The sequence below is a fragment of the Manis pentadactyla genome, chromosome 11 (assembly GCF_030020395.1).
Source record: "Manis pentadactyla isolate mManPen7 chromosome 11, mManPen7.hap1, whole genome shotgun sequence".
Lineage (NCBI taxonomy): Eukaryota > Metazoa > Chordata > Mammalia > Pholidota > Manidae > Manis > Manis pentadactyla.
Window position 1 is genome coordinate 32,094,754 of NC_080029.1, and position 25,531 is coordinate 32,120,284.

General features: G+C 37.3%; 2 protein-coding genes across 5 annotated transcripts in view; one reads left to right on the forward strand and one right to left on the reverse strand.

The window, feature by feature from the left end:
• Positions 1–11,442, reverse strand: part of SLC39A9 (solute carrier family 39 member 9) — a 70,773-nt gene extending 59,331 nt beyond the window's left edge. For all 4 annotated transcript variants that reach the window (XR_008992451.1, XR_008992450.1, XM_036913374.2 and 1 more), the window contains exon 1: positions 10,639–11,442. Coding sequence is in view for 1 of the 4 variants with exons in the window: in XM_036913372.2 (XP_036769267.1) it covers positions 10,639–10,734 (96 nt within the window). In the remaining 3 variants the exon portion in view is untranslated. The remainder of the gene's footprint in view (positions 1–10,638) is intronic.
• A 301-nt stretch (positions 11,443–11,743) lies between these two features.
• On the forward strand, positions 11,744–25,034 carry ERH (ERH mRNA splicing and mitosis factor). Its single transcript, XM_036913375.2, has 4 exons — positions 11,744–11,888; positions 14,879–14,966; positions 18,633–18,753; positions 24,536–25,034. Exons 1-4 carry the CDS (start codon positions 11,886–11,888, stop codon positions 24,636–24,638), a joined length of 315 nt encoding a protein of 104 aa, XP_036769270.1. The 5' UTR covers positions 11,744–11,885; the 3' UTR covers positions 24,639–25,034.
• Positions 25,035–25,531: the final 497 nt, after the last annotated feature.

Sequence of the window (25,531 nt, forward strand, 5' to 3'; positions counted from 1 at the left end):
TGCCAGAAGATGATCATCAAAAAACCCCAACAAAGATCCACGCACTGCTACAGCTGTAGATGCACTCATCCCACCAGTTCCTGGACTTGCCATGGGAATGAGGAAGGAGATATCTAAGCTGGCCTGTACATACAGTAAAACAACAAAATTGGACTGGATCTATACTGTTGGAACTCAACCAAGAATTTGGAGAAGTGCAAATTGTAGCGCTCCAAAGTCTTACAACTACAAACTATTTATTGTTAAAAGAACATATGGCATGTGAACAGTCCCCAGGAATGGGTTGTTTTAATTTGTCTGATTTCTCTCAGACTGTTCAAGTTCATTTGGACAATATCCACCATATCATAGATAAGTTTTCACAAATGCCTAAGGTGCCTAACTGGTTTTCTTGGTTTCACTGCAGATGGCTAGTAATTACAGATATGCTTTGGTTATGTAACTATACTCCTATTATGTTAATGTGTGTGTGCAATTTAAGTAGTAGCTTAAAACCTATACATGCTGAAGTTACTCTACAAGAAGATATATCAAAGAAATAATCAATCTTCCCATGTTTTCTTCCGCCTGCTACTTCTATAGCTTTTCTTCTTCCTTCCTAATTACAACCCTTAAATAGAATTCGTGCCTCATATCAAATTTGCCGAGTATCATAATTCTTCCAAGTGGTAAAGATACCTCAAGACAAATGATGGGCATAGAAGCCACAGGGCATAAATATGCAAAGAAGTAAAAAGCTAACTTTTTCAAACAATAAGGCTTCTCTCTCACTTACCAACTTCACATTTCCCTGTATGGCCCCGGAAGATGACTGGTTAGCCAGAGACGGGTAAGATTCCTCAAGGGAGGAACAACCTAAGACAGGCACAGTCGCAGGGGGGCCATCAGGTGAGAAATTGGGGATCAACAGAGGTGAGGCTTAGAACCTCACCCCCCCGTTCTGAGAGAAATCTTCTGCATACGTGGATGTTTTATTGCCCTTGTCTAGCTTGGATTAACACATAGTCTACAGGCACACACCTGATCATCTACATGTGCTCTCTTACAACACTAAACTATATTTTCTACCTTTATCTTGTATCTACCTACCACTTCAGCATTTTATTAAAAATAATAATAATAAAGAGAGAAATGTGGTATCCACATATAAATCAAGTATAAAAACCAAATGAGTATTCATATTTGAACTGACTGTTTATAGTTCATAATGCATGAGCAAAATCGAAAGTTTCTGTGATGACTGCCCTTGTACTGTTCACTATGTAACTTATTCATTATGTAAGAATTTGTTCTACATGTAAAAACTTGTTTGTTATGCCTCAGAAGATTGGAGACTGACAAAAATTAGGCTTGGGGTGGAATAACGATTGTGCATTGAGCATTGACTCCCCTATACAGAATTTTATTGTCGTTAACAACCATTTGATCAATAAATATGAGAGATGCCCTCACAAAAAAAACAAAAAAAAACACAAAAAAAAAAAAAAAAAAAAGGACAGACTTCCAATGGTAAAATAAATTAGTAACCGGGATGTAAGGTATAGCATAAGGAATATAGTCAAGATATTGTAACAGCCTGGTAGGGTGATAGCTGGAACCTAGAATTATGTATATAAATGTTCTACCACTGTGTTGTACACTTGAAACTCATGTAATGTAATACTGTGTGTCAACTACCCTTCAATAAAAAATAATTATTAAAAAAAAAAAAATAAATAAAATAAAACAAAGAAAGTAACAAGAGATAAAGGACATTACATAATGATAAAGGGGTCAGTCCAACAAGAGGATATAACCATTATAAATATCTACGCTCCCAACATAGAAGCACCTACATATGTGAAACAAATACCAAGAGAATTAAAGGGGGAAATAGAATGCAATGCATTCATTTTAGGACAGTTCAACACACCACTCACTCCAAAGGGCAGATCAACCAGACAGAAAATAAGTAAGGAGACAGAAGCACTGAACAACACATTAGAACAGATGGACATAACAGACATCTACAGAACACTCTACCCAAAAGCAACAGGATACACATTTTTCTCAAGTGCACATGAAACATTTTCAAGAATAGATCATATACTAGGCCACAAAAAGAGCCTTACTAAATTCAAAAAGATTGAAATTGTACCAACCAGCTTCTCAGACCACAAAGGTATGAAAGTAGAAATAAATTACACAAAGAAAAGAAAGAAGCCCACAAACACATGGAGGCTTAACAACGTGCTCCTAAATAATCAATGGATCAGTGACCAGATAAAAACAGAGATCAAGCAATATATGAAGACAAATGACAACATTAACTCAACACTGCAAAAATCTGTGGGACGCAGCAAAGGCCATGCTAAGAGGGAAGTATATTGCAGTACAGGCCTACCTCAGGAAAGAACAATCGCATATGAACAGTCTAAATTTACAATTAATGAAACTAGAAAAAGAAGAACAAGTGAGGCCCAAAATCAGTAGAAGGAGGGATATAATAAAGACTACAGCAGAAAAAAATAATATCAAGAAGAATAAAACAAAAGAATCTATGAAAGTAGGAGCTGGTTCTATGAGAAAATAAACAAAATAGATAACCCCCTAGCCAGACTTATCAAGAAAAAAAGAGTCTACACACATAAACAGAATCAGAATGAGAAAGGAAAAAATCACTATGGATACCACAGAAATACAAAGAATTACTACAGAATACTATGAAAAATTATATGCTAACAAACTGGATGACTTAGAAGAAATGGACAACTTTCTAGAAAAATATAACCTTGCAAGGCTGACCCAGGAAGAAACAGAAAATTCAAACAGACCAATTACCGTCAACAAAATTGAAATGGTAATAAAAAACTACCTAAGAACAAAATCTCTACACTAGATGGCTCCACTGCTGAATTTTATCAAACATTTAGTGAAGACCTAATACCCATTCTCCTTAAAGCATTCCAAAAAGTAGAAGAGAAGGGAATACTTCCAAACTCATTCTTTGAAGCCAGCATCACTGTAATACAAAAACCAGACAGACACCACAAAAAAGAAAATTACATACCAATATTCCTGATGGACATAGATGCAAAAATACTCAACAAAATATTAGCAAATCAAATTCAAAAATACATCAAAAAGATCATACATCATGATCAAGTAGGATGTAATCCAGGGATGCAAGGATGGTACAATATTCAAAAATTCATCAAGATCATACACCACATCAACAAAAAGAAAGACAAAAATCACATGATTATCTCATAGATGTTGAAAAAGCATTCGACAAAATTCAACACCCATTCATGATAAAAACTCTCAACAACATTGAGTACAGAGGGCAAGTACCTCAACATAATAAAGGCCATATATGACAAACCCACAGGCAACATCATACTTAACAGCGAGAAGCTGAAAGCTTTCTGTTAAGATTGGCAACAAGACAAGGATGCCCACTCTCCCCACTTTTATTCAACATAGTTCTGGAGGTCCTAGCCATGGCAATCAGACAACACAAAGATATAAAAGGCATCCAGATTGGTAAGGAAGAAGTTAAACTGTCACTGTTCACACATGACATGATATTGTACAAAGGAGACCCTAAAGTATCCACCTCAAAACTACTAGAACTAATAACTGAATTCAGCAAAGTTGCAGGATACAAAATCAATACACAGAAATCTGTTGCATTCCTATATAGTAATGATGAACTAGCAGAAAGAGAAATAAGGAAAACAAGTCCATTCACAACTGCACCAAAAAGAATAAAATACCTAGGAATAAACCTAACCAAGGAAGTGAAAGACCTACACTCTGAAAACTACAAGACACTCATGAGAGAAATTAGACACCAATAAATAGAAATACATTCTGTGCTCATGGATAGGAAGAATTAATATTGTTAAAATGGCCATCCTGCCTAAAGCAATCTACAGATTCAATGCAATCCCTATTAAAATACTGACAGCATTCTTCAACAAACTGGAACAAATATTTCTAAAATTCATGTGGAACCACAAAAGACCCCTAATAGCCAAAGCAATCCTGAGAAGAAAGAATAAAGCTGGGGGGATTCTCGCTTCCCAACTTCAGGATCTACTACAAAGCCACAGTAATCAAAATAATTTGGTACTGGCAAAAGAACAGACCCATAGATCAATGGAACAGAATAGAAATCCTAGATACAAACCCAAGCATATAGGGTCAATTAATATACTATAAAGGAGCCATGACTATACAATGGGGAAATGACAGTCTCTTCAACAACTGGCGTTGGCAAAACTGAACAGCTACATCTAAGAGAATGAAACTGGATTATTGTCTAACTCTGTATGCAAAAGTAAACTCGAAATGGATCAAAGACCTGAATATAAGTCATGAAACCATAAAACTCTTAGAAGAAAACATAGGCAAAAATCTCTTGAATATAAACATGAGCAACTTTTTCCTGAATGCATCTCCTTGAGCAAGGTAAACAAAAGCAAAAATGAACAAATGGGATTACATCAAACTAAAAAGCTTCTGTACAGCAAAGAACACCATCAGTAGAACAAAAAGGTATCCTACAATATGGGAGAATATATTCGTAAATGACATATCTGACAAGGGGTTAACATCGAAAATATATAAGAACTCACACACCTCAACACCCAAAAAGCAAATAACCCTATTAAAAAATGGGCAGAGGATATGAACAGACACCTCTCCAAAGAAGAAATTCAGATGGCCAACAGGCACATGAAAAGATGCTCCACATTGCTAATTATCCAGGAAATGCAAATCAAAACCACAATGAGATATCACCTCACACCGGTTAGGATGACCAACATCAAAAAGACTAGGAACAAAAAAGCTGGTGAGGATGCACAGAAAGGGGAACCCTCCTACATTTCTGGTGGGAATGTAAATTAGTTCAACCATTGTGGAAAGCAATATGGAGGTTCCTCAAAAAACTAAAAATAGAAATACCATTTGACCCAGGAATTCCACTCCTAGGAATTTATCCAAAGAATACAAGTTCTCAGATTCAAAAAGACATATGCACCCCTATGTTTATCACAGCACTATTTACAATAGCCAAGAAATGGAAGCAACCTAAGTGTCCATCAGTACATGAATGGATAAAAGAAGATGTGGTACATATACACAATGGAATACTATTCAGCCATGAGAAGAAAACAAATCCTATCATATGCAACAACATGGAGGGAGCTAGAGTGTATTGGGCTCAGTGAAATAAGCCAGGCGGAGAAAGACAAGTACCAAATAAATGATTTCCCTCATTTGTGGAGAATAACAATGAAGCAAAACTGAAGGAACAAAACAGCAGCAGACTCACAGACTCCAAGACAGAACTAGCAGTTACCAAAGGGGAGGGGTGAGGGAGGGTGGGTGGGAAGAGAGGGAGAAGGGGATTGAGGGGCATTATGATTGGTACACAGGGTGTGTGTGGGGTCATGGGGAAGACAGTGTAGCACAGAGAAGACAAGTAGTGACTCGGTGGCATCTTACTAAACTGATGCACAGTGACTGCAATGGGGCAAGGGGGGGTACTCAATAATAAGGGTGAAAGAAAGAAAGAAATGCTTGTACTCACACTTAGTCCTGCTGCCTGTCACTTGAGATTTCAAACTGAGCGATAGAAGAGCATAAACCTCGTTATCATTCAACGAAGTCTCACATCTACATTCTTCAATTAGAGGAGAGGTTAAGACTATTACATACAGAAGCATTTTGAATCCATTTTGGGTATTCTTCCCTCAAATAGGATATCAATTCCTGAACAGCACAATTTAGAACTGACTAAACTATGAAGATATTAAATGTGAAATTAATCTTGGATAGTTCAAAATAGGAACTGCTTCAGATTCCAATTTAATTTAAAGGGCATCTATGACACACTTAGCTCCTTCTTAAACAGGTTTCAATAGTATTTGGAGATTGCTTACTTCTGTAGTTTCAATTTTGCTACATGAAACACAAGACATGAGACATACTGTGGAAGGTAAAATGTTAGTGATGTTACCATTAAAGATATTCCTAATTTGTGGAGCTTAAGGAATAAAATGCTAGTGGTGTTTAGATGTTTCTAATTTGGAGAGCTCAAGGTGCCACTTTAGATTCATGATATTTTCATTCCTTTTTTACACAATATTCATTTAGAAGGGAAATATCTAATGGTCAAGTGCTTCAGACTGGTTTCAAATCTTACCTCTAACAGTGACTTCATGCCTGAGTATGCGCTATTGTAAAGTGAAGTTTAACAGTGACTATCTTACAGTGTCATCCTAAGAATTAAATAAGATAATGCACATTAGTGCCTGGTACACAGAAGAACTAATGATTACTAATATTATTATGCAGATAACTTTCAATGACTTATGCATATACTATCCTAGAGAAAATAAAACTTTTCAGTAAAATAATAGTAAATCAGATTATATCTAGATTTCACTTGATCCAAGTTTAGTTTTATCAAGCAAAGATGCTTATGAGACAATAGCCTTATAAAGCAATAATCTGAGGAGAGACAGTTACTGATTACTTTCCAGATAACGGATAAACTACAGAGAAGGCAAAGTTTAAAATGTTATAATTTAAAAATGAAATTCCAAACGAACATAAAATCTACTGCATTACCTTATGAGAATAAAAGGTTAATATACCAGACAACACAAACGTTCTTAAATATGCAAGTCTGTCAAATCTATTTCAAAAAGAACCAACTACTGGGGGACAAAGCATACTGAACAAATTTGTTCCATAGACACAAACTTTTGATTTGGTTTGGTAACTTAACGCTCCAGTTTCATTATGAATGAGTCAGTTATGATAATTAGACACAAAACTTGAATACATGGAAAACAAAACAAAGCTTAAACTGAGAATAAGTGTAATAAAGAAAAGAAAATTAAATACTAAGAGAGATACTACTAATGCAGGGAGACTAAAGGCAACACCTAGGACCCTTCAAATGGCGCATTCACGGTGAACAGGAATGCAGACTCCAAACAAGACCTTTCAGATTCCAAACAAACTGCTGAGAAGTTTCGGCGACTGTTTTGATGGTTGGGGGTGGGGAGAAGCATACGGGTGGTGGTGGGGAAGGGCAGGTGACAGACTGATTATTAACAATCTGTTCCAAAATAAAGAGTTTAAAAAATTTTAACTTAGAACAAAGTTATAAGAATGAAAATCTTTAAAAGTTTTTGTAATCAGTACTGAGAATGATTCTCCATGCTTTCTTGTTATGTTCTAGAAACAGAGTTAAGCCCTGTGCTTACATTATTGCATTACATCTTCAAAACAATCCTATAAGGTCATTTAAGAGACTTGGATGTTAAGCTTGCTCAAGCAGTGACAGTGACTTCCAAGTGCACTGCCTGACTCGGACCACTATGCCTTTTGGGATCAGTGCACACTAAGCCCCTGAAGTTTGTCATTAAGGAGTAGGACGGCTTTCATCCTTCATTACAATCCAAACTGATCTGCGACAAGAAAAGTCATGAAACTGGAGAGAAAGCCTTCAAAAATCTTATAGCAATGTGATTATTACAATTACAGAAGTAATTGTATGTCTATTAAATCTAATAACACTGCATTTGGGCTTGTATTTTATATGTCTTTTTTCTACTTTTTTTTCTTTTTAGCATTTCATTCCTCCAAATATATTAGTCTGCAATGGGATGGAAATTAAACAAAAACTAGTCATTTACCATATAATCTGAGGAGCACTGTCCTAGAGCCTTGGTGCAAACACACCTTGCTGTCTGTTACCAGCTCTGTAACAAAGAGGAAACACGCTCAGGTGAATAACAATCCTCAAATAATCCATCTGAAATCCCAATTTGGCTATGATTTATATCTTAACTTCATTCATCAATCAGAGCACCTGCTAAACTGGGTTTATTCTAGGTAATGAATAGTTATAGGCTCTCAATACTTATGTAGTATTTTCATTTAGAGTCAAAGAAAACTGCTCATTAACAACTAAATCTAAAAAACATGAGGAGTGCTAAACTTGTGTGTTCCTTAACCAGACAGGACCTCATTTGTGTAAAGCATGTTTTGGCCACCTTGCAAGTTTAGTTTTTCCCCTTCCCATATGCTGAAGAAGAGAGCATCTTTATTATCACAGTTAGTTATAAACACATTTAAGAATCAGAGATTTTCTTCCCCCCTGTTTTAGAAATCACTTAGGTATGAAGGTACAGTTGCCAGACCAAAAGTCAAGAAAGAAATTACAAAAGCATCAAGAAAGTTGGTTTGGAGGCAAAGAATGTTGGCAAAAGTAATAGAGAAATCAATGTCACATAAACCCCTTGATGATCAGTGGCAGGTAGACATCACTGCTACAGCCATTTCAGGCAACTTGATTTTAACTCATTTCTAAATGGTAAACCTGCCAAAATGAATGGCTTTACTGAACATTTTTTCCTGCTCTGAGAAATTCTGAAGAAAATAGTATTGAAGACAAAGCAGTAGCTAGATTAAGAACATGAATAAAAGGCCTATTTTTTCATGTAAATGAAAGTGACCTGAAAAATAAATTAGACTTATTGGTCCTTTTATTTATAATAACTGCAGTCCCTAAGAAAAGCTAGACTTTCTTTAGAAGAAAAGTTGTTTAGCCAACAATTAAAGATAGTTCAGGGAGAAAATAATGAAATTGAAAAAGTTCTAAGCATTTTATAGATGTAAAAAGTTTTATCAGTTTCTTACTTGAATTAATTATAATTCTTGATAAATGTTACCTCAATATGTTTTAAAATACATAAACCAACTTAAACTTCATAAATGTCAGCCCTAACAATGTCAATTCAGTTCTAATGTAGTTATAAGAAAATACGGATCATGCCAGAGGAATAGCAGGCTCACGAAGTACTAGGCAAACGGAGCCCAGATGAGTAAAGCAGGCTTCACAGCCCAGGAGGCTGTGACAATCTACCGCTACTCAGCTCTGGCCAACTGTTGCCTTGAGGGAATACAAACAAAATTAGTAACAATAATACAAATAAACATTCTGCTAATCTAAAAAAGTACATCTGTGTACGAGATTCGGTACACAGGCTACCAATGGGCTACCTTTGCCACAATGGACAGAGTGGCTAACAACTGCTTTGAGTCAGAAAAACCTAGATTTAAAAAACAGCTCTGATTCTAACACACTTCATGTGCTTGTCCAAGTTACATAATCTGTTTCGTCTGTTTTCTCATCTGTACCTCACTGAGTTTAATGAAGTTAGGTAATGTGGATGCTCATAAGAATTCAGCTTAATGTCATAACTGAATGCTGAGGGGCACAGAGAAAAAAAGGAAATGGAAAAGGAGCAGCAACAATTCAAGTCTCCCTTCTATCTGGCTGTGGACTTGACTATTTCTAACACTCACAATGTTTAGTTCCCCCTTCTTTCTCACCCACAAGCTATTTTCTTTTCTTTTCTTTTTTTTTATTGAGGTATCACTGATAGACAATCTTATGAAGGTTTCACATGAGCAACATTGTGGTTATTACACTCACCCTTATTATCGAGTCCCACCCCGTACCCCATTGCAGTCACTGTCCATCAGCGTAGTAAGATGCTAGAGTCACTACTTGTCTTCTCTGTACTATACTGCCTTCCCCATGACCCCCCTACATTATGTGTGCTAATCATAATCCCCCTTAATCCCCTTCTCCTTCCCTCCACTACCCCTTCCCTTTGGTAACCGCTAGTCCCTTCTTGGAGTCTGTGAGTCTGCTGCTGTTTTGTTCCTAGAGTTTTGCTTTGTTGTTATACTCCACAAATGAGTGAAATCATTTGGTACTTGTATTTCTCTGCCTGGCTTATTTCACTGAGCATAATACTCTCTAGCTGCATCCATGTTGTTGCAAATGGTAAGATTTGTTTCTTATGGCTGAATAATATTCCATTGTGTATATGTACCACATCTTTAACCATTCATCTACCGATGGACACTTAGGTTGCTTCCATATCTTGGCTATTGTAAATAGTGCTGCAATAAACACAGGAGTGCCTATGTTTTTTCACAGGCTATTTTATCAGGATTGCCTCCTTTTCCCTCAGGTTTCTTCAAAGCCTACCTCACACAACATCTCTGTATACCTTTCCTTTCTACATCAGGCCATTCTCTCCCTTTGATAGCACTTTCAAGACTGGCAATGAAACTGGGCCTGTTTTACTGCAGAATCCCAAAGCATCCTCATGAAATCCTGTTCCCTCTGATGCTGTTTTTCTCCCAAAATCTCTTTAGAGAAGTTATAGTGATTTCAACACATATATGCAAATAACATTCTCCATTTATATTTCTTGATAGCAATCTGGAATCTTGATTCCCTGGAACTTATTGGAATCCAAAAAACATTATGGTGCCTTTCCAGGAAAATGCAGAGCCCCAATTTTTTTGTATGCAATTTTAAGGAGCTCAGAATATTCCCAAATCTTCAGTGGACTCACCTACCCCAAGTTAAGAACTCTACTCAGAATATGAGACTTGCTTCTATTATGAAACGTTACGCATCTTTTTAAAAAGACATCTTCCTTAATAAGACCGTTAGCTCTGTGATTAACTGGGGAAGTAGCTTCCCTTTACAACTGTCACTACTTCCTAGCAGCCATCCTGACAGCTGCCAGAAAATTGTGAATTACTTACCTCTGAGAAATTAACAGCCAAAGGAACGATTCCAGCCACGTAACATCCCACCAACATAGCCAGAGACAGCAGACTTATGGAGATGAAATCATCCATTCTGCCCTCCTCGATTCACCTACCACCGCCAGACTACAAATCTTCAATTGCTTCAATGCGTACTTAGGTTCGTAAACACGTGTGGTGATTCGAAGAGAACAAGTGGACTTTTCCAGTTCTGCAGATGTGTTCACAAGACACCTTGCTCTTGAATGTACCTGAAAAGTCCCTTTTTGCTGATATTAGCACCAAAGAAAACTTTCAGCAGTCTTAGGCCCCAGCCCTTGGTTTTTCAGATGCCAGTCACTGGATTCCCGTGGTTTAACAGTTAGACGTAGGAAAAAGTCAATGGAGAAAATAATCGAATAGGCGATTTCTTCAATCGTTGGAATGAAAGTAGCACAATGAGCCCAACTCCTCCACAGACAACGTTCCAGGTGGCAGCCGGAAAAGGCAGAAAACCCACGCGAACTTGTTCTCTCGGAGCTCCTATCTACCTGGGTCAGCCACGCTGGTGATACCCCCCCAAGGCTGGGACCAGCCCACTAGTCCCGGCAAACTGTCCTTAGAGCCTAGAATGGGGAAAGGAGTCCTGCAGATGTCTAACGATGGGTCTTAAGGATTCAGCAACGAAGTTGATATAAAGCTGTCTCTGCCCTATAACTGGTGCTGCCCATATTACTCCGCTCCGCTGGGCCTTGACCCGGAGCTACCGATAGTACAGCTGCCATGGCCGCCAAGTGGCACCTCTTCATTACATCCACTTCCGGATTGCTTCACTAGCCTCTCCTTTAGAAAGCGACTTCCGGGTCACAACCGACCTGTGGCCCGGGATGCTTATACTACCGCCATTTTTGAGTAGGCCAATTAAAGATAACTTATGACACTTTATATCGGTGATCACTTTAGCCGTATGTCTAAAGACGAGAGTACGAAAGACTTCATTGTGACAAAAAATAAAAACGATTCTTTTTTCCGAGTTTCCAAAAATTGTGTGCCTCCTCGCCCTCTTCCAAGATGGCTGAGACAGAATCAGTATCCACTCTATCTGCCGGAAATGTGTGAACCTCTATGGTCCAAAAAGCTCTTTCGCGGGGCGCTTATGACGATTTCCGTAGGCTCCTCTCGCGGGGATTGGCTGTTGGCGGCCTTGCGGCTAGGCTCGTGTGCGGCGGCGGAGTCGGCAGCGGCAGTGGGGAGACTTTGGCGCGATGGTAAGAAAGACCTGAGCGATTCCCCGAGCCCCCAGCCTCCAGGAGATCCCAGCTCTGCGTCTGCTCACCCCATCCAGCGCGAGCGTGCTGCTCCCTGGCCCTCCAGTTTGTGGGCCGACCCTACCCCTTCCCGCCGCGGAGATGTTGGGCCTGGCACTAGGCCCCGGAGCCCGGGTCCGCCTAGCGTTGCGCTCCCGCCTGCTGCCTGGGGCGAGGCGTACGGGGGGGGAGGGTGCGCTTCTTCCCGGTTGCTGCTTGGTGGAGGCAGGCGAGGGGATGAAGCTCTTTCGCTCCAAACGCTCTAGCCTACTGTGGGAACAATGGCTGCGGGATGTCTGACAAACCTGTTTCCAAAGCTGACGGATTATGAAGTACTGCACCCAGCGTGTGGGCCAGGAGGGGTCGTCTCTGCTTTGTGTGTACTTTCTCAACTAGTCCCTTTTGTTTTTTATGCTCTGCCTTCGAAAAAAATTATATGCATATATATGTGTGTGTATACCTATTTTATAATATATATTACGCATATAATACATAAAACTTTTTTCTAATCTAAGATCCCTAAGTCTCCCACTCCTCAATCCTGTTTTTATCTTTACGTACATTCTTTTAGGTCTGGAGGCCGAAAAATGAAAAGAAAGGCTCGTCTAGGGCCCTGGTTCCCTAGCGTCTGACCAGAGTGGTAGTGGGGTGGGGGTGGAGGTGGGGTTCGTTTGTGTGTGGTTTCTAAATCCAGGAAAAGGAGATGTTCACAGGGATTATGAGGAATCTGGATTACTTCCACACTTTAACTTCAGTTTTCTGCTTGCTGCAGTTTTTGTTAACGCGGAACTTTTTCAAGTTGTACTTTCGTAAGTTGAGATATTTCAGTGTTTGATCCAGCATAATCTTCCAAAGAGGACTAGTAATTAGAAGATTGAGTTTTTCAGATCTTGTTTTGTCACAACTAGCAGTGTGGCCTTGGGCAAGTCATTTTATCTAATGGATTTCCATTCTCTGCCTTCTATGTCGCTTTTGGTATTGTGTTAAAATGACTAGGAAAAAATCTGAGAAACGTGACAGTTAATACCAACAGCAACTCCTTTTTCAACAGATACCAATGATAATTCCCTGTCAGTCCAAGTCGAATTAAAAATAGAGTTTTTATTTAAAATGAACAGTTACTGGTTCAAAAGTTTTAAATACATTTGCTTTACAGGAAATACAAGCCTCAATTTCTTGCTTTCCTTTTTTTGGGAGGGCAGTTTGGGAGAAGCATTTGAAGCCAATGAGCAAATTTTCTGTATTGTAATATTTCTGCAACAGTAGAATAACTATTATGTCTGTGAGGCTTTAAAAAAGTTAACAAAGCTAGATTGACTCTATTCCTTATAGTGAATCACAGCTGCTTGGTAATTGGAGAGAATAAGGATTTTATTGTGGTAATTCTGCATAACTTTTTCCTGATGTAGCTTTCACAATCTTATTTTCCTGTTGTGCCAAATATGAATACATGAATATATATATATGTTTGTATGTATGCTTGCATATTTTACGTAAATTTTTTAGTATTGATCATTCCCTGAACAAAGAAGACCATAAGGAAGGCAAGATCAAATCTGCCCAGACTAAGGGAAATACCAAGACAAACATAGGTGGATTTATAATAAAACCAAAGGCCTCTGAAAATAGTTCCAAAAGGAAAATGATCAGAACTGGTTTGAGAGGTATTATGATCTTAATTGGTAACAGGAAAGCACTGACTTAAAAATAATAAACCATTTTGACCGCAGTTTGGTAAATTTCATCACTTTTTCTTAGTAGGTTTTTTAAACTTTGGGCAGTACATATTGAAAGTAATGAACTTTGCCACAGGTTCACCTTAAGGCTGGATATAAAAAGCAGCGTACTGTGTAGTTATTTCCATATCTTTATTAAGTAAATTAGTCCTTTAATTTGCATTAGAAAAAAAGATAGTAGTAATTACTATGGCTAGTGTATAGGGCAAGCCCTTTTGCTGGAATGCTAGTGTGGTTTCTAATAAAAATTACTTCCTTCTCAACATATGACCCACTGAAACTACCCACTGAGTAGGTGGCTTACAAAAATTTGTGTATAACAAATAACCCAATATAATGCTTCCTCTGGCTTTTAATCATTATTTACTAAAGGCCTTGACTTGCACAGGACAGCCTCCACAACAAGGCACCTTCCAGGACAAAATGTAGTGCCAAATTGAGAAACCCTGAAGTAGAACCACTAACAAAAATATGTCCCCCATTGAGAATGAGATGAAAGACTTAAGCCTATCTGCTGTTCTTCAGGTATACTGACAATTCTTAGTGTGATCATTGAGTTATTTGTGTGTGATTCTGGTACAGTAAAGCCCCTTAAGGTGTGTCATCTACTAGGTGGATAGTTTGATGGATTTTCTGAGGTAGTGTTAACTATATATACTCATTTTGTATTGTCAGTTTATCTTATGCCTTGATATTCAAAACTGACCCCTGGATAGCACGTGACTCTACTCTTGTGCTAAGGTTGGAAAAAAGTAATATACATTAATAGAGTGCTTGCAATCATTATAGTGTTTCCCTTTTTCTCTACTTTCATCAGTCCCTGCCTGAGTTTTTATTAGGGACTTAATAGGGCTCGCAATAGAAAGTGATTGCTGGAGATAGAAAGCCTAAGCAGGTTTATGATCTAGTTGGGAATAAACAAAAGAAAAACAACAGTGTAGGGTAGCTTATGCGGAGTACTTACAGGGAGTGAGTGCAGTAGAAGTTGGGGAAAGGGGCCATAAAGGACTGGGAGACTAAGACTTTAAAGAGGAATTGTGAATCCACTTCTCATGTCATACTTGGGCAAAGGCATAAATTTGTAGGAAGAGCACCCTAATTAATAGTGTTTTAATAACAGTCATTTATGTCAGGAATGGGGATTTTATATCATACTATGAATTTCTCAAATATGAATTAGAAAGTTATGTTGAAATTAACTTTTTTCCTCTTCAGTCTCACACCATTTTGCTGGTACAGCCTACCAAGAGGCCAGAAGGCAGAACTTATGCTGACTATGAATCTGTAAATGAGTGCATGGAAGGTGAGTTTAAACCCTAACCAAAGAGTAGAAATCTTTGAGGTTTTTTTCCCCTGACATTCGCTATTAGAATTAGTCTCATTTAGTAACCGGGTTTGTTTTTTGTTTTTTTCCTCCAAATTTCTTGATTTGGTAATTAGAGCAGGAAAGTAGATGTTTAGGACTATATTTGTTAAATACTTGAAATACTAATTAAATATACTGTCTTCCCTGCTGCAAATACTTTTTTTTTAAATCAAGTTGATGTAAATAATGAATGACTTTCCATTAGCCTCCTGTTGCCATGTAAACATTCTGGTTTTGTTGTGTTTTAAATATTTTGCAGCTATACTTAAATATTCTGATTAAACTCAACACCATAGAGTTGTTAAAGCAGACTCTAGGAGTGCCTTCAGAGCCCAGTAGTCTGCTTATTAAACAAGTAAATGTTACAGTCCTTCAAAATGCTGTTAGAAAATAAAAATTAGCTCACAGAATAAAAGCAAATGGAACCAAATCAGTATAATTTATTGTGCGTTTGATTAAGTTGATATACTCTGAAGGGAGCTATTAACCTTAATCTTTCTTTACTCAGTAAATCATTAAATGAGAGAACATAGATTGGATGTCACAAATTGGATTCACCCTTACATTAATCATTACATCAACCTGCACCCTTGCTAGCAAATTGTCCATTCTTCACATAAAGATTTTAGTCACTGTTTTTGCTGCTGGGCATGTCCTTGAATTTCCAAATTGATTGGATTGGATTGATTATCCAAAAGCTAACTGGGTCAAGACTAAAAATCTGTCTATTTAGAGCCAACAATGGGTAGACCTGTGAAAAATCTTTTGTAATAATTAGAAACAGCTTCTAGATAGTTGGCACCATGCCTTCCTAGTTGCCATCAAATTGTCCAATTTTTAATGAAGAGCAAGGCCCTTCTTTGTCTCTTCAGGTGTCTTCCTCTGCTGATTTCCTTACCTGCCATTAAGGTAGACTTTGTGCATACACTCCCTTAGCAGATTGTTGCCTTGCCTATATTACCGTGTGTCTTGCCAATGGATTTCAGCCCTGGGCAAGTTCACTATGGATTCAGTGTGATCAAAGAAATGACAGTAGAATGTTCTTGGGGTGAAAGGGTTATACCCAACTTTATTTCCACGGTGGCAGGTCAGTCACTAAAATCTCATTCACTCAGAGCAAGTCTGCATGCAGCAAGCAGATCTCTGCCTCTAGGCCTCTGTCCTCGGTGCTGCCACCACTCCAGCCTTAACTCTGCTCTCCTGTAGCCTTGCAGCCATACCACCATGCAGCCCAGAGCCCTGGACGGAACTTCTTATATAGAGTCAATAGCAACATATCCACATGTGTGTAGTGAGCTAGCCAACCAGGGCCAGGTGAGAATCCTGGCCACAGGAACTTTAATTTTATCCACACCATGTTTGGTCTTTGATTCTGCAATACTCTTTACTAACCTCTTTGCTGATTTTAGTGAAGTCTGACTTTCTTTTTTAAAGTAATACATTTTATTTCTAGAGCAGTTTTAGGTTTACAGAAAATAGAGACTTCCCATATATTCCCTCTCCTCACCTTCACAGTTTCCCCTTTTAATTACACCTTGCATTGGTGTACATTTGTTACAGTTGATGAACCAGTATTGTTACTATTAACTGAAGTCCATAGATTACATTGGGGCTTATTCTTTGTGTTGTAAAGTTTCATGGGCTTTGCCAAGCCCATGATGTCATGTATCCACCATTACAGTATCACACAGAACAGTTTCACTGCCTTACAGATTTCCTGTGCTCCACCTGTTCATCCCTCTCCACCCTACCTCCTGCCTCCAGTTTTGCTTTTTTCCAGAATGTCATAGAGTTGCAGTCATTACCACGTGTAGCCCTTTCAGATTAGCTTCTTTCACTTAGCAATGTGCATTTAAGGTTCTTTGTCCTTTTTCAAGATTGTTTTCACTATCCTGTGTTCTTGATACTTTCATATCAAATTTAGAATCAGCTTGTCAATTTCTATAAAAGTAGCTTGGATTTTGATAGGGATTGTATTGAATTTGTAGATCATTTGGGAGGATCAACATCTTAATCTTAAATCTCCCAATCCATGAGTGCAAAACATTACTCCATTTATTTAAATCACTACTTTCAATGACAGTTTGTAGTTTTCAGTGTATGTCTTCTGCTTACTTTATTAAATTTATTCCTAAGAATTTATTCTTTTGATGCCATTGTATGTGGAGCTGTTTTCTTAAAATTTCATTTTCAGATTGTCTGTTGTTGGGTATAGAGATACAGTTGATTTTGCATGTTGATCTTATATTCTGCCATCTTGTTGCACTCATTTATAGTTCTGGTGGGTTTTTTGCATGTGGTTTCCTTAGGATCTTTTGTATATAAAATCATGTAATCTGTGAATAGAGATAGTTGCACTTATCCTTTCCAATCTGAATGCCTGTTAATTTTTTTTTCTTCCCAAATCACCCTGGTAGAACCTGTAGTACAATGTTAAATACAAACAGCAAAAACAGATATTCTAGAGTTCTCCTTAATCTAAATAAGAAAGCATCTAGTCTATCACCATTAAGTATAGTAGTTGTGGATCAGTGCGTTTTTAAGATAAACAGTAAATTTGTTTTCCTTGTTTTGTTTTTCTTTCCACTTTGAGCTTTCTAGTCAGCAATTTGTGAATGATATTCTCTCGTCCCAGTGCGGTGTAACAGTACCAATCAAAAACCCAAAGGTAGCTTCTGATAGCTTTATGGTTGAAATACCCTTCATTGGGATATTGGTGAAGGCAGTTTAGAGGTACATGTAGGACCTGTGTGTACAGGATAGGATTTATTTTCCCCATATAATTAACATTTATTCACATGTCCATTCATCATAGTAGTCTTAAAAGTACTTGATAGTAAAAATGGACTTGTTTCCATTTTGTGGGAAAGAGTGTCACTTAATAAAAAATTAAATAATGTGCTCTTTAGATAACCATGTTAATGTGGGCTCTCTATTATCAATTTTGCTCATTTTATTGTCTTTTTTATTTGAGTACTTATATGCTTATTAGATGTACTTATGCTTTATTTCACATAATCTTCACAATGGCTCTATGAAGAGATGCAATTTTCTCCATTAGGCAGGGTTCAGGGGTTAGAGTCAGTAGTAAAGGACAGAGCTGGGATTCAAGTCTGAATCCAGAGTCTAGGATCTTAAGTACTCTGTTATGATACTCTCTTCCTCATTGCTGATTTTGTTTTGGTTTTTCTTTGCATGGTATCAAAATTTGAAAGCGGAATAGAAAGCATCCATTTATCATCCATCATTCCCAAGTGTGGTTTTTCTTTTATTTACTCTGAAGCTTTAGGAATATCTATTGAAAAACCTGGTAAGATCCTCAGTGTTGTCACTTGTTTGAGCCATCATATAATGAATCTTTGAAGTCCTTTCAAATTCAGTGGCTTGAAGTAATCATTTTATTGTAGGTATAAAATAGTTACCAACATTCTGGTGAGTTTACAGAATTTAAAAACTGTTGCTAGTGGCAACAGTTAAAACAAAAGTGATTGACTTAACTGTCCTTTTCCCAGCCTGACTTTATAAAATGAGTATTAACATATAACACTATTCATATTTAAAGTATGTGCAATTTTAAGATCTTGATTTTCCCTACTCTCTTAGGTGTTTGTAAAATGTATGAAGAACATCTGAAGAGAATGAATCCCAACAGCCCCTCTATCACATATGATATCAGTCAGTTGTTCGATTTTATTGATGATCTGGCAGACCTCAGCTGCCTTGTGTAAGTATTAGCCACTATATCTCTTTAAGTTGAATTTTGTAATTGTTTAATCTGTTTGAGGTGATTTATGGTATTGGGAGATCACCTTGCCTGACATTGATCTTTGCATTTTGACTACTACCTAGTAATTAATATTTTTTCTACATGAGGCTTATAAATTAAGTTGGCAACATAAAGCGAAAGGTCCAGGAAAATCTTAAGAACTTTGCGAAATGCTGCAGTTGGTATGCAGAAAGAATATAAACTAAGAAGTGCAAAGTTCTAGTTCTTTGTTCCTTAAACTGAATGATCTTTTTCTTAGTTTTTTTTGTTTGCCTTATTTTGTTTCCCATTACAGTTTTTGTCATAAGGCAATTAGCTTTGCATTAAGACTAAGATATTTCTACTATGACATTTTAAAAATGTACATACACTTCTTAAATGTAGATATACATAGAACTGAGATGGAATTTAATTTTAATCCCACCTGGTGTTGACCCTGTCTATTTTGGGGTGTTAGAATGAGTTTTTTTTGTTGTTTTTGTTTTGGCTTTTATGTTTTCTCAGATTTGTCAAATTAAAATTTTTTTCCCAACATACTATGTTACAATAATGTATATCAATAATCTATTTATTGTCTCTATTACCAAAGTGGAAATAAGTCTGTAATACTTAATCTCAACATTTTTGGATAAGAAACTAAGTGTAAATACAGATAATTTTACAGAGGAAAATGGGAGTACCTCATAATGAGATTATGTTCTGTTACCTGGAGTTTGAATTTTTATTATCTGCGAGACGCTGTGCTGAAAGTAAATCTGTTTTTCAGTGGTGAAAAACAAATAGGTCCTACTCGCAGGCCCCTTGGTCACCACTGGCGGCAAGCATGGACTTGCTGTCTCAACAGAGGTTCCTGGTGAAAACAAGCATTTCCTTGGAATTTTTGAGTTTTGTTTTCTATACCTCTTCATTGTGTTTCTAGCCATTTTACTTTGCTCACTCAAAACATTCCAGTGATCCAATTCTGGTCTTTAATGAAATGTGTTACGAAGAAAGTTTTATTATAACTATTTCAATATAAAAAGCTCAGAAAACTGTAAGAGGCTAACAGAGCTGCAGATATTCTGCTATGTTAGTTTGTAATGTCTGTAGTTGATCTGCTTATAGTCTGACACACAGAAATGTGCATATGCATTTCACAAATACTTACTGGGTGCCAACTATATACTGTGTATGTTCTAGGTGCTGGGAGTTGAGCAGTGAATGAAACAGGTTAAAGGAAAGCCTGTGAAGCTGCAGAGGAGTGGATGAGTGAGTGACTGGCTAGGAAATGGAGGTGAAGTTGGAGGAGCAGGGAGCAATAATATCCTAGAAGCCAGTTTAAAAGCATTTCATATTACTGACAGGTCAAATAAATGAGGACTGAGAATTGATCCCTTGTTTAGCACTATGAAAGTCTTTGGTGACTTGCAGAACAGTTTTGGTAGACAGGAGTAAAATCTTTATAACTTTTAGTGCATTTAAGGTAATGAGAAGAGAGACATTGTAGGCAGCCAACGCTGACAACTTTTTTGAAGAGTAGCTGGAAAGGATAGCAGAGAAATGAGGTTATAGGTGGAGAAAGAAATCATTTTTTTGTTTGCTTTGTTTTTTAAGGTGGGAAAAATAATGGCCAGTCTACTGTCTGATGGGATGATACAGTAGAGAGAGAGAAATTAATGGCTTTAGAAAGGCTCTTGGACAATTGATAGTAACATAGGGCAGACAGATGTGGTAGAAGCTTGGGAAAAATATTTTCCGGTTGTTTTAGTCATCTCAGGAAAATAGGAAGGACACCATATGAAATTAAGGTGAGGGAGGAGGTGTTGGAAGTTGGTGAGAAAAGGTAAATAATCGAGGAAGGTGAAGGGATTCAGGAAATATGTGATTATGTGGTACCTAATAAAAGAACTTAAAATGAAATTAGTTACTGTGATGGATTTTTTTCTAGTCACGCTTAATTGTGATGGTTACAGGTGAGTCTCCACGGGCAGAGAATTAGGAAATATTTTGTGAAAAGTTGAGGGTGTACACAAGGGAGTATTGTGCATCAAATGAGCATGAACTGTAAGTGGAGGTTGGGGTGGGGTGCAGAGGTAAGATCAATTAATGATAGGTAACAGTGGGGTAAAAGGATTGTTGAAGTTAGGGTGTTGGGAAGTAGTGATAAAGAATGAGATGCTTGGAATTGGGAGACTGAAGTTGCTGGTAATGACAGGAATAGGGTAGGGATCTGGCCAAGGAAGGGCAGGAGAAGAGGTTATTGGAAGAAAGGCCCAAATGTTGGCAGAAGTATCTACTGAACATGAAATCACCAATAATGTATTTACTTCTAGAACTTAATCTGAGAGCAGGGAGCTTTGATTTTATGCACTGTATCCCTAGGGCCTAGAATAGTATTTGGCACATAGTTGATACTGAGTAAAGACTGATTGTACAAATGCATGGCGCCATATAATATGACTTGAAGCATAGCTTTTTAGAATTACTGGAAATCTTTTCCCTTGTTTATATTACAAAGCTGTGTAAGGTAAGAAATAACCTGGGGGCGTGGGTGAAGGAATTAAGGAAATGTGTGATTTACAAGGTCTCAACAAAAGTAAAAGAATCTAGTAAGACTTTGTTCATGCTAAATTTTGCAGTGTCTTATGTTCTGAGAAATATTGACAAATGGTGTTGCGTTTTTTAATGTAGTTTTCTTCTAGGTGTATTTGTTTTGGAGAATTTTCACACTTAAACACTAGTTAGGTGTTTCAGTTGGAATTTAAAATTTTTTAACAGTTCATATACATGCCCTCAATTCATTCTTTAAATGAATTATTGATTTTATTTTTTAAATTAATGGTTGTCTTTCTGATTTTATAGAAATTACTTACTGAGACATCAGGTATTATCTAAACCTGATGCTTTGGGATATGGCACTCATTGTCAACAGACAGGGAGTTACTTAAAGCCAAGAATCATGTTTTGCTCCCCTTGGTGGTTAAGAGCTAGCTGCAGTTTCAGAATCAGACATAGCTTGAATCACGGATGTCATTAGCTAGCTCTTCTGGGCAAGTCAGCCTAATATTGCTAAACATCAGTTGGCTCATTTGTAAAATGTAGATAAACTCTACCTCACAGGACTGCTTGTAAAGGTCAAGCACTTGCTTAACATGGCAGTATCAGTTACATAGCAGGAACTCCATTTTTAACTCGATTTACAGAGTCAGGGCAGGGTTTTAATTTAATTGTGGAGGTTGGCTTTTTAGAATTTGCCACAAATACAGTGATACGAGTTTCAGATTCCACAAGTGAATTAAATTGTACTATTAACTAATAAAGAGGTATTATGTTGGTTTTTGACAGTGTGAAAATTATATGCAGTAAAATAGTGGTTATTAGGGACATAACTACAAGTATGTCATTAATGACAGAACATAGCATTTCTTACCTTGTGCCATTAGATGTAAACCAGAAACTGTATTTAGCATGCTGAAATGATTTCCAGCTACAGTAGTTCAGGTAGTATAGAAGTTAATGGTCATCTATAGTTCTTAATAATCTGTCAAAGATTGTAAACTGTAGCTATGTCTCTAATATTGCAACTTTTTGGCCTCTGAAAACTTTCAGAATCAAATTTAGGATTTAGAACCATTTTGCCCATTTGATTTTTTTCCATTTGAATAGTCCCTTTTGTTAATTGAATATTCTGGAGAAATAAAGTATTTTTCTAAGTAGGTCACCTACTGCCCTGGCAATTCCTATGACAGCACATCCTGCTCCTCTCCTGAATTTTTTAAGTCAGTATAGGGGAAATTGAAAAATAAGAATATTTTTATGACATAATTAAGCCTGGGACACACTGTCCGTGCATTAATAGTAAAATTTAGGCATGAAGGACCTGTATTTTATTTATTTGAAGTCAGAATACATATTTCTTCACAGTTCTCTGATGTGTAAGTTTTTTTTAATAAGCTCTTTATAAGATTAAAATAGCCTTTTGAATATGCAGACTTTCCTTGTTTGCTTAAGAGACAAAAGGGACGTTTTCATTCTTACTGTAATGAGGAGAGGTACTCCATAATCAGGAAGACAAGTTGGTATCAGTGAAAACACTGGCTGATTTCACTGTCAGACCCATAGCTTCTGTTCTTATATAAACCTGCATTCGCTTACTATAACACTAGGCTAAAAGATTCATTTGTACCAACAACTAGGGATTTTATGAATGTACTAACATTTAGTTGTCTCATATTCAAGTGCTAGTTAACACTCATCAACACACAGCTTTCCATGAAGAAAGCAATACTGCTGCTTTTTCCTGAGTTGGAAAATAGCATGCAAGTTGATGGATTCCTAAATGTTCACAGACCAAAGTGATCATAGTGGAATTGTCTAAATGAGACTATTCCATCCAGATATTATAGTCTGAAAAATCATTTCCTTTTTTCAGTTCTTTTCCTGTTTTAAATATTATAGTCTGTTCTGCCATACCTGAAATAGATCAGCACTTACTTAATGAGGAATCATGAACAAAGGATATTCAAAGAAAATTGTTTTACTTTGTAGAATATTTCTCCTTGTAATGAAAGGACATTAGTAAAAAGCCAAATGTTTGTCTTTTGGTTAAGCATTCTGTAAAAGTGAAAGCATGTACATTTTAATAAACTTGATTCTGAACTTAGCATTCAGGGGAAGAATATGATAATAGTATAAAGCATTACTACTTTGGAGTTGGTTTATTTTGCCAAAAACTGGAGCCTAGGTTTCTAACTCAGTGGTTAACAGTGAGAACTCTGGTCAGGAGTTTTAAAAGTAATTGATGAATTAGGTATTTTGTTTTTCAGTGAGAGTAACTAAGGTTTCTTTGTTTTGCTTTAGGCAAACCACATCTTAGTCTTTCTTGGGTGCCCTGTAGTGTTGCCAGCAGGTGGTGCACGTGGCTTTGAAACACTAATGTGCTTTGTATTTGTGTGATCTCTGGTTACTTACTATCTGCTTTTTTATACTACAGCTTTAGTTTTTACCCGAAAAATGAGTTTATTCCTTAACCAGCTATATTTCAGTTGTGGGTCACCTGGAATGTTTGTTTTTTGAGTCATCTAACGATAACCATAAGTGATTGGCGATTAATACCATGGAGTCAAAAACCCTAGAGTCCCATTGGAGCTTCATTGCTAATGCCAGTCAGTTATACTTCTGACGCTTGCTTCTCTTCTGATAACATCCGTTTTGGAGCTGATTTTGTCTTCTAATAATTCTCCATCAGCCTCTGGCATTGTTTATTTTTAAAAGATTGTACTAAAATACAGGTTAAATGATTTCCTTCTGGTATAGGTTAATAGGTTTCAGGGAAGAAGCCTTTGTGGCAATAACATATTTTTAAAGGTCTTAGTTAATTCAAAATAGAGAAATCCGAAGTTTGTACTAGTGTTTGGTTTTTGACTTTTAATCACTTAAAGGAACCATAAAATAGTAATTGTAAGAGAAAGACATACATTTTGTGGTCATACTTTGTCAAGTAGATGTGTAACACATTGAACATTTAATTTAAGATCCCTAAGCCTTGCTTGGTTTCTTTTTCTGCTGTATGTACTAGGGGATCTAAAGTTCCCATAGCTTAAAGTTTATGGTTATATAGTCAACTCTTTGATGTTTTCATCAAGTTTGTATATGAGCATGTGTATGTCTGTGCTGTCATTGGGCAGTTACAATTTGGGGTTTTAAAAATATGACAATAATTGGCCACTGTAACTTTGCTTATTCCCTTTCTGTTCCTCAGTTACCGAGCTGATACCCAGACATACCAGCCTTATAACAAAGATTGGATTAAAGAGAAGATCTATGTGCTCCTTCGTCGGCAGGCCCAACAGGCAGGGAAATAATTGAGTTGGATGCGTCAGGGGGATGGGGGTGGTCTTGGAACACAGGTGTGTACAGCGTGCTATAGTGGAAGTTTTGTATTATAGTAATCCTGTTTCCATTTTGGTACACTCTAGCCAGGATTGAATATAGTAGATGAAATGTGAGAATCTTGTTCAATCTGAAACCCTCATTGCCCCTTCTTTTTTTTTTACTTAAACATTTTTATGATAATTTAGATGGAAGTTGTTCTTTGTCAGTCGATGTTGGTTCCAATCCTTTGAACTGTTCATACCTGCTTTATAACATTCACTGTACTGACCCATCTTCATGTTGGGATGGGGCTGGTGACAGTTTAGTTACATCCTCAAGATAAAGACCTAGTGAAAAACAAATAAATGTTCTTTAGTTACATTTTCCCCCTGAGTGATTTTTTTTTTGTCTCTGAACATTGAATTTTCTTGCAAAGCATTGTCAGTTTCAAAACCAATAGGCTGCCACACAAAGAATTTGAAGAATGCTTACATACTTGCTAAATACATTTTGGTACGGTTTATGTAAAGCTAACAAACTTTTATCTCATATTCCTAGCCTTATAAGTGAATCTCAGTCATAGCACCAGGGTTTGTACCCCCTGTTGGTGCAGTGATACAACCTGAAAGACTTCTTGGTGACATAGCTCATCTGCAGCAGCCAGGCATGGTCCTCCACTTCGGTCATGTCCTCTCAGGGAGTCCTTGTGCCCTTCAGCAGTTGAGTGCTGATCAGCGCTCCTGTCTGGGAGCAGTAAGGGTGACGGAAAGGCCACGGAAGAGAGCAAGACAGTCTTCCTTTCAGGATGGAGAGTGTTTTGGCCACACTGACCTGAACATGCACTACATGTACCTCTAGTCATCTGGTATGTGGACATTCCCTG

Excerpts from the sequence above, each read along its gene's own strand:
- ERH (XM_036913375.2), top strand. Across the intron at positions 14,967-18,632 it reads TGTAAATGAGTGCATGGAAG|GTGTTTGTAAAATGTATGAA; the intron begins GTGAGTTTAAAC and ends CTACTCTCTTAG. Across the intron at positions 18,754-24,535 it reads GCAGACCTCAGCTGCCTTGT|TTACCGAGCTGATACCCAGA; the intron begins GTAAGTATTAGC and ends TCTGTTCCTCAG.